Source organism: Cetorhinus maximus, chromosome 3, assembly GCF_964194155.1.
Source record: "Cetorhinus maximus chromosome 3, sCetMax3.hap1.1, whole genome shotgun sequence".
Taxonomy (NCBI): Eukaryota; Metazoa; Chordata; class Chondrichthyes; order Lamniformes; family Cetorhinidae; genus Cetorhinus; species Cetorhinus maximus.
The window spans coordinates 135,177,602-135,195,513 of NC_135881.1; the positions used below are offsets into that span (position 1 = coordinate 135,177,602).

Consider the following 17,912-nt stretch of genomic DNA (forward strand, 5'->3'; position numbering starts at 1 on the left):
CATTGTCCTCACTGTACCTTGCACTCCACATGAACCTTCTTACCTAGATTCATAGCCTCTCACTTGAACTCATCATTTCCCATGGTCTCTTATGGTCTTGATTATTGACAATGCCATCTTCAATTGCTTCCTTGTGTTCCTAACTGCCTGCATCCAATGAACCCTCTAAGCTGTGCCACTGCCTGAACCTTTCCACTGAAGCCGCACACAAATCGGCTCCTTTAAGTGACGTGCCTGTGTGGCTGCACCCAAAAAATTTTAAAGGGCCCTATCACTTAAAGAAATCGCTTGTAAATAACAAAATAAAAGCACTTTTCTTGCATCTGCTTATTCTTTTCCAATTCCACTTATTAGTGTCTGTCCTGAAAAAAACTTCTCCCCTCTCACCTCCCCAGCCAAGGCAATTGCACTATCGAACTCTCAACTGCCTGGACAGCCATCCCAAGATATTTCCTGTAGCTATTCTTTAGCCTAATCGCTCCCTCATCTCCATGCCCGATGCCCTGCTCTCTAGCAAAACTTTTGGTACCTTCTAACCTGGCCATCAGTCCTGGTATGACGCTTACATTCGTTTCCCTCAAGTCTAAAAGGTACAGATTGAAGGTAACGCATTAGCTATCATCACAAGATCTGTATCTGTTCACTGGGGTGAAGTAGCTTCTTATTTCCACTACCAACTATCTTTTCAAACACTCCGTTCTAACCCTCCATTCTCACCTCCAACAAATATGAGATGATCAATTCTTTGTTACTAAGATACAATCTGTTCAGCCACATCTACTGCTTTCCTCCCTTCCCCATGCTCACTTAAGCCAAAACTCCCCTCAGATCCCCTAAGAGACTAATCTTGAATCACATCCCTTTCTAGTTTCTCTCCCTTCTGTTCTAAGCTCATCTTATCTATGAGACCTGTCTCCTGCTCACTGTAATTCCATTTTAATACCTGGCCCCCAAGCTAGTTAATACTGTAAATGGTTCCCCCTCTTCTGGTATTGTCCACTTGCTTTTAAAACTGGCTCTCAGTTCACCTTCACCTTAAATAAAAATTCTCAACTTTGGTGTTTAAGTTGCTCCACAGCTTCATCCCTTTCTGTTGCTGTCCCCTCCTCCATGCTAGAACTACATGTTCCTCTGAATATGTTCTCTTGTGCATTGCCCTCTCCCCCCACCTCACCAGAAGAAGCCATGGCTGATGACCTCATACTCTAGAATACCCTCTCTAAAATTCTCCACTTTCTTGTCCCAGTCCTCTCTAAGGTCCACCTAAAAACCCAACTTGTTGACCATCCCTCATAACATATCTTTCCTTAGCTCGGTAGCCTTTTATTTTATTACACCTATGTGAAGCTTTTTGGAATGCTTTTATATGTGTACTACAAATATAAGTGTTTGCTGTTCTTGTTTCATGTTCCACCACTCTATTGTGTTCTCCAATTTGGCCAAAACATTGGGGTCATTCTCACAAAATACAGCTTCTATAAATCCAGAATAAATATACCAAAGCTTATATTTTGAGAATTGGTTCCACTGGCCTCATCTCCACAGAAGTGACTCTTACCCTATAATTATTCATTAATATGGCTACCCATGGCTTCACTGATTGCATAATATCCTTCAAAAGATGTTTCTCCACTTCTGATCCATCATGGAAGGTTAGGTTTCCCACATGAATAGAGTTCCTCACTTCAGGCCGTGATAAATAGGCACCAAAATAATTTTGATCCAAAGGTTCCTGTTAAAAACAAAATCATTGTTATGATCCGGTTAGGGGTTGTTAACATTTGAAGAGAAATCTGAACTGCTTGTTATAACCAATAGAACTATGCCACAAGATTTCACGTTTTTAAACAAAAACACAAACTTTATTGTATATAACAGACTTAAACAAAACAAGCAGTATATAACTTAACAATATGTTTTATAATTATATTATCATGCACTCAAGTTTATTTCTTACTTCCCTCAAGAATTCTCTTACAAGACGCATCAATCTTAAAGTTATTTACTTCTTTGGGACCACCTATAAGTATGCAACAGTCCTCTGGAGACTAATTTAATTCTCCTTAGCTCAGCTATTCTCAGATGTAAAACTTAATTTACCATCTCTTGACTGTGGATGCTTCAGTCCCATGTTCTGATTATTTTTTCAATACTGCCAAGGTAATCTGCTGGTTACTTTCTTTGGCACAAGACTCTGGTGACCACTGTACATTCTTGCACTAGTTTCTGTTCCCTCACAAAATTCAAATTGAGATTAAGCCTCAGCTGCATTCCACACAGTGAATGATGAAGTTAGTTTTGTGATCCACTTACAGTGCAGGTCTATCTAACTGTCATTTACTTTGGCTATCTTCTCTCAGCAACCTGCAAACTGCGCACACCAGTTCCAAGCTGCAACTACTACTTGGACGGTTCTGTATCCCTTTACGTAGCCTCAACTGCTTTCAGTCTGCCCAGAAGTTTTGGTTTCCAAATCTCAGGTTCAGTTATTGTTTCCTTAGAAAGGAAACTGACCCTCCCAGTTTCTATGTTTCCCTTTTCATTTCAGTTTCTGTTTTCAGCTAGGTCATGCATTGTTTAAGTTTCTTCACCTGCCGTTTTATAGCTCTACCTCTTCTATTCTGATCTTTTAAGTGTAATAACCCCCCAATTTGTTTACATTGCATGTACCCCATTTTCTACAGTTAAAACTTGAATTCTTAAAACTATATGTTATATTCTAAAACTAAAAGGTATATTCTAAAACTCATGAACCATGAACTAGATACTCGCAATATCATGGATATATCAAGGAACATCATTTTCATAGAAGATTTTAAAATTATGTAGAGTACAAAATTATTTACATTATAAGTTGCATTATGTTACATAAGGTTAGTTAAAAGGTATGGGTTGAGCAGTTCAAAACTTTCACTTTGAATACTCTTTATCTTAATAGTTAGAAATTCCTAATTTGCAAATTGCAAGAGAAAATCACCTCTGCAGCAAAATGTACTCATCCCACTCACCACCATTCTCGCCCATCTGCATCAAGCCTCTAACTCAGCTTCAATTTCCCTCTTCCTCTACTCCGCCCTCCCTACTCCCAATTTTTCTCTGCCTTTCCTGTTTAACTTCTTTTGGCTTCCCATGTTGCAGTTCTCCCTCTGTACTGGCCAAATTATTCCATCCTCTAACTCCACTTGATTTGAAGGTTGCACTTAGATTTTCATTGCCATATTACAGGAGAGCAATTGCTAATCATAGAAAACACATGAGGTAAAAGGAACTTGACTTTAACATCGGACTAGCAATAGAAAATTATTTTTACATGATCATCCAAGAATAATTTCTTGTAATATTACGCAGTGCAATGTCTGTATTTGTCAACGTTACTTTTGCTCAGATATTACATCATTTATATGGCCTCATTCCTTCATATTCCTTGTAATTTTTATTATGAATGACACAGGAATGCATTGTGAACAGCATGCAAACCTAATAGGGCAGAAATACCAATTTCTACTGTGCTACTCACCAATGATCCAATGACACATATCACCATGTCTGATTCTAGAGTAGAATGTGTACATTATTCTTTGTGGTACAAAATAGCACTAGTGACACGCATGATTTTCTGTCGTCAGATCAATTCATTCCAATTCCCCACTTCCACAACTAATGGTTTTTAACAATTGTGGAATTCACAAATTTGAGTCAGATTAAAGCTGCACCTTTTTAATGTTTGCTTTACATTTGCTGACCATCCAGTAAAACTTCTCAAAAGTACAAAATTGAAATCCAGTAAAGCAAGTTATGCCATGATCCTGTAATTCTTATATATCAAAATGGAATTTGAAGGCTGCAGACAAGACCAGGAAGGATGTCCATGTGCGCATGCCTGCAACATCCAAGACTGAGGGTGGAGGGGAGGATAGAGTCCATCAGCCATCAGAAATTCCTCAAGCAGGAAATGCTACATGCCAAATTTTTGACTTTTGATCGATATTGAAAAGAAAAAGAAAGCAGAAGGCTTGTTTTGTAGGCTAAAGGACAATGGGTTACCATTTTAGGATAACATATGTTTTTTATTTACACTGCACTGCAATTTGTAGAACTGGCGATTTATGTAGTAAACTTGCATTAAAAAATTACAAGCTGCTGTACATTGTCAGCTTTGGTGTTTAATTATTCCAACCTCAGCTATTTTTGAATGATGCCTAGGAATAGGTCATATTATATTTATTAGAGTAACATTTCTGACCCACCAAAATTTTTTATTCTGGGAATAAATCAAACACTGCAATATAATTTATAAATGTGGCAGAGAAAAAAATAATTTTAAGAAAAAAATGAAGCAATGGTTTGAATACTATGAAACATTCAAACTACCACAAGTTGCACTTTTCACAAGTTCATAGGCTTCAGCTTTCAATTCCCTGGCAATGAACAGGATTCCAGAGTAATAATCTTACTGAAGGATTGTTACATTAGAAGTGTTGTGTTGGCAGTTTGCTCAGTGTAATATGTTATGTGTATCAATGTGTTTCCCCAAGGTTCCACACATTACTCACCAAACACTTTTCAGTTTCTGCTCTTCAGAAGATGGAAGTTAGACACATCCCAAGTTGGTAACAAAAAGGAATTAGAGGGAAAGGTGTTGTGGTATTCTGACAGCCTTTGTCACCTAATTGTAGGATGGACATTATTGCTCGAGATGATTTCAAGGATTTTTTTCCCCCCAGTGTGCTCAGCGTTTAGTTTTACAGACACATTGGTAGGGAGCCAAGAAGAGTTTGCCTGCCAACCTTTTTAGCCTGGGAGTGGGACTTAGAAGGGGCGTAGAATCTTTTTGTGCTAGTTATTCCCAAAGTACAGTCCCAAATTCTATTGCAGTGAATAAATATTGGGAATAAAGCTGGACATCAGTCAACAACTGGTTATCTCTATGCACTACCTGTGAAAGTCAAGCATTTTGTGCACTGTTAGACAGTACAGTTTTAAATACAACATGAAAAACATATTGGAATGCACAAGGTGTTTGGTGGACTGCACATGGAGTACTGTGTGCAATAACCATCGAAAAGATATTGATCCGGGTATTAAAGTCAGTGGAGAACAAATGGTGCTAGCCATTCATTATACTTACAGTAGTCTACTGACTTCCATAAGAACATAAGAAATAGGAACAGGAGTAGACCATTTAGCCCCTCGAGCCTGCTCCACCATTCAATAAGATAATGGCTGATCTTCTTGTGTTTCGATTTCCACATTCCCATCTAACCCCGATAACTTTTGATTCTCTTGCCCTAACAAGAATCTATCTACCTTTGCCTTAAAAATATTCAATGACCCTGCTTCCACCACCTTCTGAGGCAGAGAATTCCAAAGTCACACAACCCTCAGAAAAATTTTTCCTCATGTCTGTCCTAAAAGGGCGACCCCTAATTTTAAACAGTGCCCCAATGGGTTTTTTCACTGGAACATGCTGTGATTAGAAACTTATTTTGGCACAGCAGCCTGTGCAGAGGTCTGGGACCTGTGTAAGCAGGGCAAGCAATCTGATTATCCAATCAGATTGGCACATTCTTCCTGAAGCATGCAGATTCTGAAGCAGGATGTGTAAATTAGAATAGCTAATTCAATGTAAAGATCATAGAAAGTAAATAGAGGGGGAAAATTTATGGGATTAAGGGAAAGATAAAAGAGACAAAAAGAAAAATTATTTTTCTTATTTTTTTAAATCTCCAAAGATAATTAAAATCCGAAGGAATAAAACTTCATGTCTGTTTATTTTTCAGTGCCAGAGACTAAGGGCGGAATTTTCCGTCCCTGTTGGCATCAAGCGTCATGGCGGGCGTGAGCAGACAATATGGCTGAAGGCCAAAAATTAGTTTTACACCATCATGGAAGCAGTTTGCGATCGTCCGCTTGGCCCGTCAATGGTGGGCTGAGTTTCCCAATGCCGCACACCGGGAACATCATTTTAATGCATCTGCACATCATCATAAGCCCTGCTCACCAGAATCATCTTCCCACAAACTTACCACCCACGTCGGTGGGAAAACATGCTGGTGCAGAACACGTCTTGACAAGCATGACGTGCAGAAGTCAGGACTTACTATCAGGGCCTTGCTCACATCGCGGACTTCCAAGGAGCCGAAGATGCTGAAGCCCGACAGCAACTGGACCCTGGAGGAACGTGTGCACCGCATTCTGGGTGGATTCTCATGGACATGGCTCCGCCGCCAGACAGCTCATTGAAGGTGGAAGGTCATGGTTGAGGCTCTGCTTCGGGACATCAGCGTCTTGACCATGGTCTGTTGGGGATGATCGTCGAGGAGGTGGGGTGGAAGGTCCAGCTGTGAGTGGGAAAAGTAGGTGTACTGGAGTTTGGGAGAGTCAGGTCTAGGTTTTACTGGGAGAGGAAGGTGGGAAGATGTACCGGGGGAGGATAAGGTTGGGAGGGGGAGAACTGTGGTGCGTGGGGGGAGGGGAGGTTTGGGGGACGGAGGGAGTGTGGGGGGAGGAGAGTGTAATGGGAGAAGAATGCAGCAACTGAGGAGGAAGGTGTAAAGGAAAGAGTTGGCGGGGAAGGAGGAGGAGTTCGGATTGAGGCAGGACTTTGGGGAAGGACGGACTTTGGAAGGATTCTGGGTGAGGAAGGAGCAAGGGGGGTGAAGCTGTCCAGGTGAACGTGCAAGGGAGGGGTCTGTGGAGTCAATGACTGTCTCCTGGGAAGCAAACTTAGGGTGGGCGTGGTAGGAGGGTATGGTGAGTACGAGAGAGGGCAGAGTGAGCTGATAGGGCGGAGGCTGAGGATGCACTGGTAGCGGGAGAAGGGATGGCGAGGGTGGTTGATGGGGACTTGGGGGCAGACATGGTCCCTGGGGATGGGAAGGAGGGGGTCGGGGAGATCAATGTGGATGGGGGTGGGATTCTCGGGAAGATAGGGAACGTGTGTGTTCCCCTGGACATCCTGGAAAGAAAAGGGTTTTGGCTGGTAGGTGATGGTGGGGAACTGGAAGGTGATGTCGGGGGGGTCAACAGTGATGGGAGAAAGGACATGGGTGACTGGGGAAGGGAAAGAGTGGAGGAGCTGAAGACACACTTCACTACAACCGTCTTGCAAAACTGAAAGTGAATGGAGCCTTGTGTTGGACAGGCACAGGTGCTGCATGGGCGTACGATCGGCAGGTGCATGGAGATGCAGGTCAGCTCAAATGGACAACCAAAACAGAACCTCAGCAGGCACCATTGAAAATAATAAGAACATGGAGATTAGGAGTGTGATGGAGGGAGGGTCCGTGTGCGTGAGAGAATGCTTGCAGGAGGCTCCTGGAGCACACACTCTCCAGAATCACTCGTGGTCTGGCCGCGTGCTGAACTGCTAAGTTGGGCGGGAGGGTGCAGGGGACGTACGAAGTCTGTAAATGAAGCTGACAGACACCATTAAACATTATTCAGTGAAAGTGAATATATTTTCAGATTATAAAGTGATAAAATGTGTTCACCCGTGCAACCACTTGTGATCAGAAATTCTTAACTTTTCTAGGCGCTGCCCTGACATCCGCAGCAGGGGTGGAGACAGCCTGTGCAATGGTTGGCCCTTTTGCCTCTGATGACTTTGGTGTGGGTCTTCTGGAGAGCTGAGGCCTTGTTGCCCCAGCTTGCTTTGGCCGTCCTCCTGTGGGCCAGCTGCTCCCTCTGCAGTGACAAAGGATGAGGTTGAGAGAGTCACAAGCAAAGGGGACTCAGAGGGAGAGGGCAGCATCTGGGATTTCTGAGTGCATGACCCAGGGGTGTCCAGCTGCTGTTCCTCCTCCCTTCATATGCCCAAGGGCCCTGGCCTGACTCTTTGAGGGGAAGGAGCACCTGGAGGGATATCGAAATGCCCCATTTCTCTTTCACGTTGCCACTGCAGGAACTCACCCATGGCCCCCGTGATGGACTGCAGGTCTGCTCACATCTCCATGTTCTGCTCGACCAGGGTCTTGATGATGTCTGTCATCCTTCCCATGGAGATCTCCTTACGCACATATGTGGGCACCACTTCATCAGCGAGCAGGTGGACGCACTCCTCTGACTCATGTGCCCCTCTGTTGAGGGCTTCCAACAGCACTGCGTGATGTTCCCTCGCCTTCTGCTGACACTCCAGGATGAGTTGGAAAGCCAAATCCAGATGCCTCTTCCCCAGCAGTCCTCTGAGTGCCAGGGAGCTCGGCTGAAACTGTCTCCTTCTGCTGCAGACACGTGTCCGTGCAGTGACCACCAGCTTGTGAACCTGAGCCTGCTCTAGATCTAGATTCAACCGAGGTCTCTGCGCTAGTGGAGGGTGTGGGTAAGCACTGTGACGGGTATTCCAGGTTGCTTATTTCCAGCTGTTCAATGGAGGAGGTGTCCTCTTGGCTGGAGGTAAGGATCTGGATGGTGCTGAGGGACTGGCTGGCTGAGGGTTTTGGTCATTTGGCAGAGCTCCCTGTGAACCAAAGTACAGATAATTAATGCATGACAGCAGAGTCAAAAGCAGGAGAGAGAACACTCACAGTTGCATTGAGAGTGGAATCATGTAGTGCAGGACCCTCACATTGATGTTCGCCGCTAACCTCACCGTCACCACAGGCATGGCCCATGTCCTCACCAGTCAGCGCGATGGCAGGGTCCTCAAAGTGAGTGAGGGACCTCATGTGGGCCACTCCACCCTAGTCTGTGACCTCTCCCTTCTGTTGTGAGCCAGCTTCTCCAGCATGAAAACAGATGGAGAGAGTGTGAGCAGGACACATGGCACTGCGTGGAATGTTTGTGTGGTGAGTGAAGCCATGGACGGGATGCAGACAGGAGCTTGAAGGAGGTGTGAGGGTGTGTGTGAGAGTTAGTGGTGTTGTCCCTTGAAGTGTGAGATCCCTGTGGATGTGTGATGAGTTTGAGAGTGTGTGAGTTGAGGGTGATGAGAAGAGTGACTTACACTGGTAGAACAGAGATCATCATTCATCCTCTTCCTGCCCTGGGTGGTTGTCCTCTTTTGCAGGGCGTTGGCACTGACCACCGCTGCCACAGCTTCCCATGCTGGATTTGTCACCTTGCTTGCTGGCTTTTGCCCAGAGTGGGGGTAGAGGACATCCCGACGGGCCTCCACTGCGTCCAGCAGGCGCTCAAGGGAGGTGTCACTAAATCTGGGGGCAGCACGTCTCCTTCCTTTAGCAGCCATCAGTTCCCAGCAGCTTCCTATCCCTTGAAGAGTGTTAGCTTTTTGCAGGCGCGGCCTTTAAATATGGTGCCCTGTTTACTGAGGCCTGAATGGGGCGGGGGAATGGGAGGCCGCCCCCTCAACGACCTAGCGTGTTTCCGGGAATGCATGATGCAAGTGGCGGGATCAGGACAATATGGCGCGAAAACCCACCATTGCGGCCAGCAGGTAAAACATCCTTTTTCCCACCTGCTACTGCACTTGGTGCAAATCTGGGACAATTCCGCCTAAGAGTTAAAATAGAGCAACTCAGACAGCTTATTGCTGATTTACGAAGAAGTAGTTTACACCAGAGCATTATAATAAAAGTGGAGTGGATAATAGGTTCTATATACTGCAGTAGGTTTCATGGACTACAGTTTTATGGTCTTTACCATGTTACTTGATTATCACACTAATAATTTTTCAGATGTATGAAAGGTTATACTTTGGAAATGTTTTACTGAAGTGACCTATGTTACGCCACAATACTACCCAAGTATGCAAGATGCCATCAGGTAATTTTTTTTTGTCTTTCTCAGTTCCTCCATTGAAACGCAGAGGACCTTCTAAAACGCACGAAGCTTGTAAGAATAGTTTTAAGATTCCAGTCACTCACCGTGCACTGCAGAAAGTTGAAATAGTTGGTACACCCTGTGACATTCTTGTAGAAGGACGGATATTCAATTGTGTCACCATTCAACAAAGTATCAAACACCTAAAGGAAAGTAATAAATACAGAAAGCATGAAACAGGAAAACAGCAAATATTGTCAACTGTACATTAAGATTAATTACTAATTTCTAAAGTAGAACTGAAATTTTATCAAATATATGAAGACTTGATTTTCTAAAATATGGTAACGGGATCTTATAGAAACAAAAAAAAATCATAAGGCTCCTGGACAGCCATTTGAGTAAATATACTGCATTACGTAGAAGTAGTAAATCATAGCAAACCAGAAGGTCCCAGAATTGACCACCGGACTAAACTAAGTTAGCTGGCCTCAGGATAGAAATGGAGAATGCAGGGAGTTAAAAATGAGATCAATGTATCAGGCTAAAGAGAAAGAGCTAGCCAGGGTTCCCACTCCTGAAACTGATCCAATAATCCTTGCCATAAACTGAAGGATGGTGACTGAAAGTAGGTTCCAATTACATGTACTACTTTGACATCCTCACCTTTACTGAGTCGCTTAAAGCCCCTCAAGATCTTGTTCTCAGGGTATGCAATGTCTCTTGTAAAGGAGCACTATACTTGTAAATCTTTGAATGTTATGACACAGAATCAGGCTTTTAAGCCAATCAAGTCAATGCCAGATTCTGTCAAAAAAAGCATTTCTTCTCTTTAAGATCTCCCTACCTACAGCATAATTTGAAATAAAAAATCCCACCCTACAGATGTTGACACACTAGAGAATAAATGAACCCTCACATTACCCTCTAGGAATGAAAAGAATACTAATTTCTCTTCTGGGAGTGCAAATGCTCCCTGACTATCTTGATGTGTGTTGGCAGTACAAGCACCATGACGTGTCTCAGTATCCTTAGGTTAGGCAAGGTAAACCCAACCAGCTTATGATGGCTATCCAGTGGGTCTGATGGAAGCATATGTGTGAACATCAGGAAATAACAGATTTTGGCTCAGCTGTAATACATCAAAAATGAATGAGATTTTAACAAAATAAGGTGAAACATGTTATGGTGGGGGGGCCCATTGGACAGTGGGGAATTCTTCCATCTTCAGTCTAATGATCCGTGTTACTGTATTGCAAACCACTAGTCAGTTAGCCAGTCAGGATGCAACATAGCTATAGTTGGCGCCACCTGCCTAATCAGCTTAGATCAGAATGCTGGTTGATTAACGTTTGAGCATGAATGTATCTATTTAATATTGCTTTGTGTGGTAACCGCATAAAGACTGCCACATATAAATAGGTCATTATCGACATTTATATAATTTCCCCCTTTTCCTTTCTTCCACAGAATTAATTTGCAAAATGGGTCAGTGTCACATTCCTTCTAACTAAAAGCAGCTGTAAATTCTATAGTATTTTAAGTGGCATAATGTTTGCTCTATTTGAAGATGTAACCTAGACTTAAGACATGCAGAGATAAATGCAGAGATAGCCATCCACAAGATAATTACTTTAACTTGCTAAAGGAAACTATTATTTTGCATGTGGTTTATGATTAAAAATGGAACAACCAATATAATTGCTTTAATTAACATGTAAATTTACCTGAAGAATTTAGAAAGAGAAAATAAAAATGAACTGTTTCCAAAGGCTGAAAGGTCGTTAACTAGAGGCACAGACTTAAGGGGTGAAATTTTCCAGTCCCCCCGTGGCGGGTTTAATGGGGGGCAGGGGAGGACAATGCGGCAGGAGCGGAGAAGTCTGTTTCCCCTGGCATGAAATGACGGCAAGAACAGGTGCTGCCACCCATCATGGCGAGTCGCCATTCCTGACAGAGGCCGGCGTGAAACCATTCTGCATCCCATTAATAGCTTGCACATGTCGGTCTTACCTGCAAGGAGGTCTGAGGCAGCTTGCGGAAAGTGGAAGTTGGAGACTTCCAGTGACCTTTATCCCCATCTTTTATCCTATTTTCGATCTTACATCCCCACCACCTCACCCCCACAAGGGCCATCTGTTACTTGTTCATGTTGTTCTTTTCAGAGTGCTTACCCTTGTTCTGCTATTATCACATTCTGCTTTCTTACCTTTATGCCACTATCAGCAACTCCTTTAGCCCTTACCATTACCATTAACACCTCCTTTGTCCTTTTGTTCATGACATCTTTGTCAATCTCTCCTCTGCCCCCACCTATCACTAGTCTTCTATCCAACTTCACCTGCTCCACCCCCCCATTAAACAGTATAAATTTCATCACATGTTTACTTCTCTTTAGCTCTGATGAAGAGTCACACAGGCTCGAAACGTTAACTCTTGTTTTTTTCTCCACAGATGCTGTTAGACCTGCTGAGTTTTTCCAGCATTTTGTTTTTGTTTCAGATTTCCAGCATTTGGAGTATTTTGCTTTTATCTTAAACATGATGGGGTCGTGAAGAGCAGCAGATGCCTGTGAAACTCTACTACATGGCCTTTAGGAGAGAGAGCAGAAAACTGGGACAGAAACATCAATGGGGAAGGGAAAATACATATTCTGTTGTGGAAGTAAATGTTGTCACCAAATGGAGTTGTCAATGAAATTGTTCACAATATCTGCATCATAAGTTGTTAATAAACAGAGTTATTGTGACAGTGCAAGAACTACAGACATGTTAAAAAATTGTGGAGCTGTTGCGAGAGAATAATAAACATCCTTGCTGAATAACTTGTTCATTTGGCACTTATTCAACAAGGAATTGTGTCAGTACAGAAAGAAGAAATGATCTGAGTGAAATACAAGGATAGTTCAACAACTGAGTCTGATTTTGCAGGGATGAATATTATCACTACATTTGTAGTGATAAATAGCACAGTGAACTAGAAAAGGAAAGGCTGCCAATCAATAGAACAGGATTTAACTCAAGCTACTCTCACTTCTGCAGAAACAAGGAACATTTAATCAGGCACGTGAGCTTTTGACTCATAACATTAGATTACAATATTAAGTCCTTTTCCTTATGCTTTTCAGTTGTCATTAACTCACTGATCTAATGACAAGTTTGGGCAAGTACAAAAGGATACCACTTTGTACACTTACATACAATTCAGAATTGTTCTGTTGATTATATTACATTTTGAAAAGATTTGGAAAGGGAGAGCATTCATTAGAATATCGCAACACTGATTGCTTTTAAGTTGAACAACATGCCATCAAGCAATGAACTTCTGACCCCCCATCATGCTCTCCACTGACCCTCACACTACTCAGATGTTTCCAATTTTAAGACCAAGACCAAGCCTCTGGTACATACTTCAAAGGCTTCCACCCATTTCTTCTGTTGGATGTAACGCACTCCTATGTCTGTCTGCTGCTGGACGTACAGCTTTTGTTTCTCATCGATGATCCCAATCTGGTACATGAACTCCGCGTAACCACCTAACATCTGTGCAACAGACACACAACAAAGGAGTAACTTTGTTGCCTTACAAAAATTCAATTTCAAAATTTGAAGAGTGATTTTTCAAAGTCAAAGGCTGCAATCAGCATGGTCAGCAAGGTATAATTTAAAGTAATCTAGTAGTTACTGGCAAGATGAACATATGGTAAAAATTAGCATCTTGAAGTTAAGAGGAAGTAGTCTGAGAATTGACTTCCTTTTATCATGATAAAACTAAATTACAACTCAAGCATTCTGCTTAATTTATAACAAAGCCACTTACTACTTCGGGATCACTCAGTCCATCGCCAATGGCCATTCCCTTGAAGTTGATCTTTACTTTGGCAGTAGGGTTGTGGATATGAATATGGTAACCAATTGCAGGCACATACTTTCCAGCATAGGACTGATGTTAAAAGACATACATATAAGTACTTCAGTAAAACATTCCATTCACAACCCCACTTCTTGCATTGATGTTATTAATTCTCTATATTCCTGTAACCAAAGTAATGCTTTGAAAAGAAAGCCAAAATATATTTTATGCAAATTAGCATTAGTAATATAACATTTTCCAGTAGTTTTTAAAACATTGATTATATGCTGAAGGGAAAGCAGAAGAAAAATGTGGCCATAGACCTGCAAAAACAAAAGAACAGCATTCAATAACAAGGCCACAATTATATATGAATAAACTGCCTATGGTGTTGACAAATGAAGTTAATCTATTACAAAGTGACAACAGAATTGGAGATAGACTTCAGAAACTCACTCCACAGTGCCCACAACTCCATTTTGACATTTGGCATATCAAAATTTTACAGGAAATGTTGACATATCAGATTACAATGGTAAATGTTGAAAGAAAGAGGTGATCAAAAATGATCTTTAATAAAATATTGATATGTATATATGTTTAAAATACAATCTCTGTGTAGGAATGAGCAATCTCTCCCCCGCTCTCGTCTTTTGAGTATCAGTCCTTGTTGTAGGGCACACCTTTGCAGGTATCAGTAACTCACCAATATCACACGCAAGTGCTCATTATTCACATGCAAGTCTAAACAGCATGCGTCTGCAGGCTTTTGGCTCATGAGTGTACATCTCAACTGAGTCCAATCCTATTCTTAGCTGGTGTCTACAGCAGTTAACAAGGCACCACTAAACAGGTAATTAGAACTGCAGCTATGACCAAAGTAATCCTCTCTAGTCAAAGTATACCAAGATCAAATGTAGCAATTCTACAATATTGGGCCATTTGTTAATTTGCCAAAAGACAGGGATCAACCTGAAGACTTTCCTGGCTAGCATGGCACAGCACCACATTATAATATGTATTTAGCCACTAAGCCACAGGGGATCTTGTATTTTAAATAAAATATTTGAGAGACTAATTACCCACTGACAAAACTCATCCAGTTATGGACTTACAAGACTTCCAACCAAGCCACCAGTTAACCGCAAGGGAGAACAGAGCAAATGAGTTTTTAAAAAAAAAGTAGTTGTTCTATGATTCCTTGGTAACCAACAGAGGAAGGCGAAAAGACAAAGTGGTTGATTTTCATCTCTCCACTGAGTGGGAAGAAAGCAATAAAATGATCAGAATCACGGCACAGAGCTTACTACCCTACTCCCGGCTCCACCATTCTCAGCACAATTTTGAAATGAACTGGGACATAGGTGAGCAGTGCTCATGCCCAAATCATGCCCTACTCAATATATGAACATTGAGAGTCTATGACACATCAGGCTCCGCTGCAATTCTGGGCTTCCACTGTGCAGCATAAGCTCTGCCAAATAAATATGTATATACAGTAGCCTACTGAGTAGTTCTTAAAAGAGGAAGGTGCTCTGAAAATGCTGCAAGTTCCTGCAATGGTTCTTCTGGGGTCCAGGGAGGACAAATGCACCTCCTGGCTTCAGAGAGTTTCTTTGGAATTCTCTACCCCAGAGAGCAATGGAGGCTGGGTCATTTAATATATTCAAGGCTGAGTTTGACAGTTTTTTGATTGACAAGGGAGTCGAGGGTTATGGGGGCAGGCAGGAAAGTGGAGTTGAGGCCAAAATCAGATCAGCCAAGGTCTTATAGGATGGCAAAGCAGGCTCAAGGGCCAAATGGCTGACTCCTGCACCTTTTTCTTATTTATTTTATAAAGATAGTCACACCAGCTACTGATCCTTCCTTGGCCACCCCTAACTGTTGCTGACCCCCTTTAAATGGTGGAAATTTCCTACACCACCCCACAACCCTTCCATTTTGACAAGCTGCCTGTCATGGTGGTGGCGTAGTGGTATTGTCGCTGGACTAGTAATGCTCTGGGGACCTGCATTCAGGTTCCGCCATGACAGATGGTGGAATTTGAATTCAATGAAAAAAAATCTGGAAACTATGAAACCATTGTCGATTGTTGTAAAAAACCCATCTGGTTCACTAATGCCCTTTAGGGAAGGAAACCTGCCGTCCTTACCTGGTCTGGTCTACACGTGATTCCAAACCCACAGCAATGTGGCTGACTCTTACATGCCCTCTGAGATGGACTGGCAAGCTTTGTATCAAACCGCTACAAAGTCTCAAAAAAGGAATGAAACCGGATGGACCACCCAGCATCGACCTAGGCACTGGAAGCGACAAAGGCAAAACCAACCCTGTCGACACTGCAAAGTCCTCCTTACTAACATCTGGGGGCTAGTGCCAAAATTGGGAGTGCAGTCTGACAGACTAGTCAAGCAACAGCCTGACATAGTCATCCTCATGGAATCATTTCTTACAGATAATGTCCCAGACACCACCATCACCAGCCCTGGGTATGTCCTGTCCCACTGGCAGGACGGACCCAGCAGAGGTGGCGGCACAGTGGTATACACTCGGGAAGGAGTTGTCCTGGGAGATGTCAACATCGTATTCTGACCCCATGAACTCTCATGGCATCAGTTCAAACACGTGCAAGGAAACCTCAGCTGATGAATCGGTGCTACTCCATGTTGAACACCACTTGGAGGAAGCACTGAGGGTGGCAAGGGCACAGAAGGTACTCTGGATGGGGGACTTCAATGTCCATCACCAAGAGTGCCTTGGTAGCACCAGTACTGATCAAGCTGGGTGAGTCCTAAAGGACATAACTGCTAGACTGGGTCTACAGCAGGTGGTGAGGGAACCAACAAGAGGGAAAAACATACTTGACCTTGTCCTCACCAACCTGCCTGCCGCAGATGCAGCTGCCAATAACAGTATTCGGTAGGAGTGACCATCGCACAGTTATTGTGGAGACGAAGTCCCGCCTTCACATTGAGGATACCCTCCATCTTGTTGTGTGGCACTACCACCGTGCTAAATGGGATAGATTTTGAACAGATCGAGCAACTCAAGACTGGGCATCCATGAGGCGCTGTGGGCCAACAGCAGCAGCAGGATTGTACTCAACCGCAATCTGTAACCTCATAGCCCAGCATAACCCCCACTCTACCATTACCATCAAGCTAGGGGATCAACCTTGATTCAATGTAGAGTGCAGGAGGGCATGCCAGGAGCAACACCAGGCATACCTAAAAAAGAGGTGTCAACCTCATGAAGTTACAAAACAGGACTACTTGTGTGCCAAACATCATAAGCAGCAAGTGATAGACAGAGCTAAGTGATCCCACAACCAACAGATCAGATCTAAGTTCTGCAGTCCTGCCACATCCTGTCGTGAATGGTGGTGGACAATTAAACAACTCAGTGATGGAGGAGCCCAGCACATCTGTGCAAAAGATAAGGCTGAAGCATTTGCTACCATCTTGTCGAAGATCCATCTTGGCCTCCTCCACAAGTCCCCAGAATCACAGATGCCAGTCTTTAGCCAATTTGATTCACTCCACGTGATATCAAGAAACTGCTGAAGGCACTGGGTTCTGCAAATGCTATGGGGCCTGACAATATTCCAGCAATAGTACTGAAGACTTGTGCTCCAGAACTTGCCACACCCCTAGCCATGCTGTTCCAGTACAGCTACAACACTGACGACTACCCAGTAATGTGGAAAAATGCCCAGGTAAGTCCTCTGCACAAAAAACAGGACAAATCCAAACCGCCCAATTACCACCCCATCAGTCTACTCTCGATTATCAGTAAAGTGATGGAAGGGGTCGTCAACAGTGCTATCAAGTGGCCCTTGCTTAGCAATAACCCGTTCGCTGATGCCCAGTTTGTGTTCCGCCAGGGCCACTCAGCTCCTGACCTCATTACAGCCTTGGTTCAAACATGGACAAAAGAGCTGAACTCCAGAGGTGAGGAGAGAGTGACTGCCCTTGACATCAATGCAATGTTTGACCAAGTGTGGTATCAAGGAGCCCTAGCAAAACTGGAGCCAATGGGAATCAGGGGGAAAACTCTCCACTGGTTGGAGTCATACCTAGCACAAAGGAAGATGGTTGTGGTTGTTGGACGTCAGTCATCTCAGTTCCGGGACATCACTGCAGGAGTTCCTCAGGGTAGTGTCCTCAGCCCAACATCTTCAGCCACTTCATCAATGACCTTCCTTCCATCAAAAGGTCAGAAGTGGGGATGTTCGCTGATGATTGCACAATGTTCAGCACCATTCGCGACTCCTCAGATATTGAAGCAGTCCATGTCCAAATGCAGCAAGACCTGGACAATATCCAGGCTTGGGCTGACAA

General features: G+C 43.3%; 1 protein-coding gene across 4 annotated transcripts in view; it reads right to left on the reverse strand.

Annotated features, from left to right (window-relative positions):
* The window catches only part of cpvl (carboxypeptidase vitellogenic like), a 106,081-nt gene that overhangs the window by 37,210 nt on the left and 50,959 nt on the right, over positions 1 to 17,912 (reverse strand). For 3 of the 4 annotated variants that reach the window (XM_078539030.1, XM_078539032.1, XM_078539031.1), the window contains 4 exons: positions 13,540 to 13,662; positions 13,131 to 13,262; positions 9,825 to 9,923; positions 1,559 to 1,732 (listed from right to left, as the gene is read on the reverse strand). In XM_078539030.1, coding sequence (XP_078395156.1) covers positions 1,559 to 1,732; positions 9,825 to 9,923; positions 13,131 to 13,262; positions 13,540 to 13,662 — 528 coding nt within the window. The remainder of the gene's footprint in view (positions 1 to 1,558; positions 1,733 to 9,824; positions 9,924 to 13,130; positions 13,263 to 13,539; positions 13,663 to 17,912) is intronic. The other variant, XM_078539033.1, reaches the window with a different exon arrangement.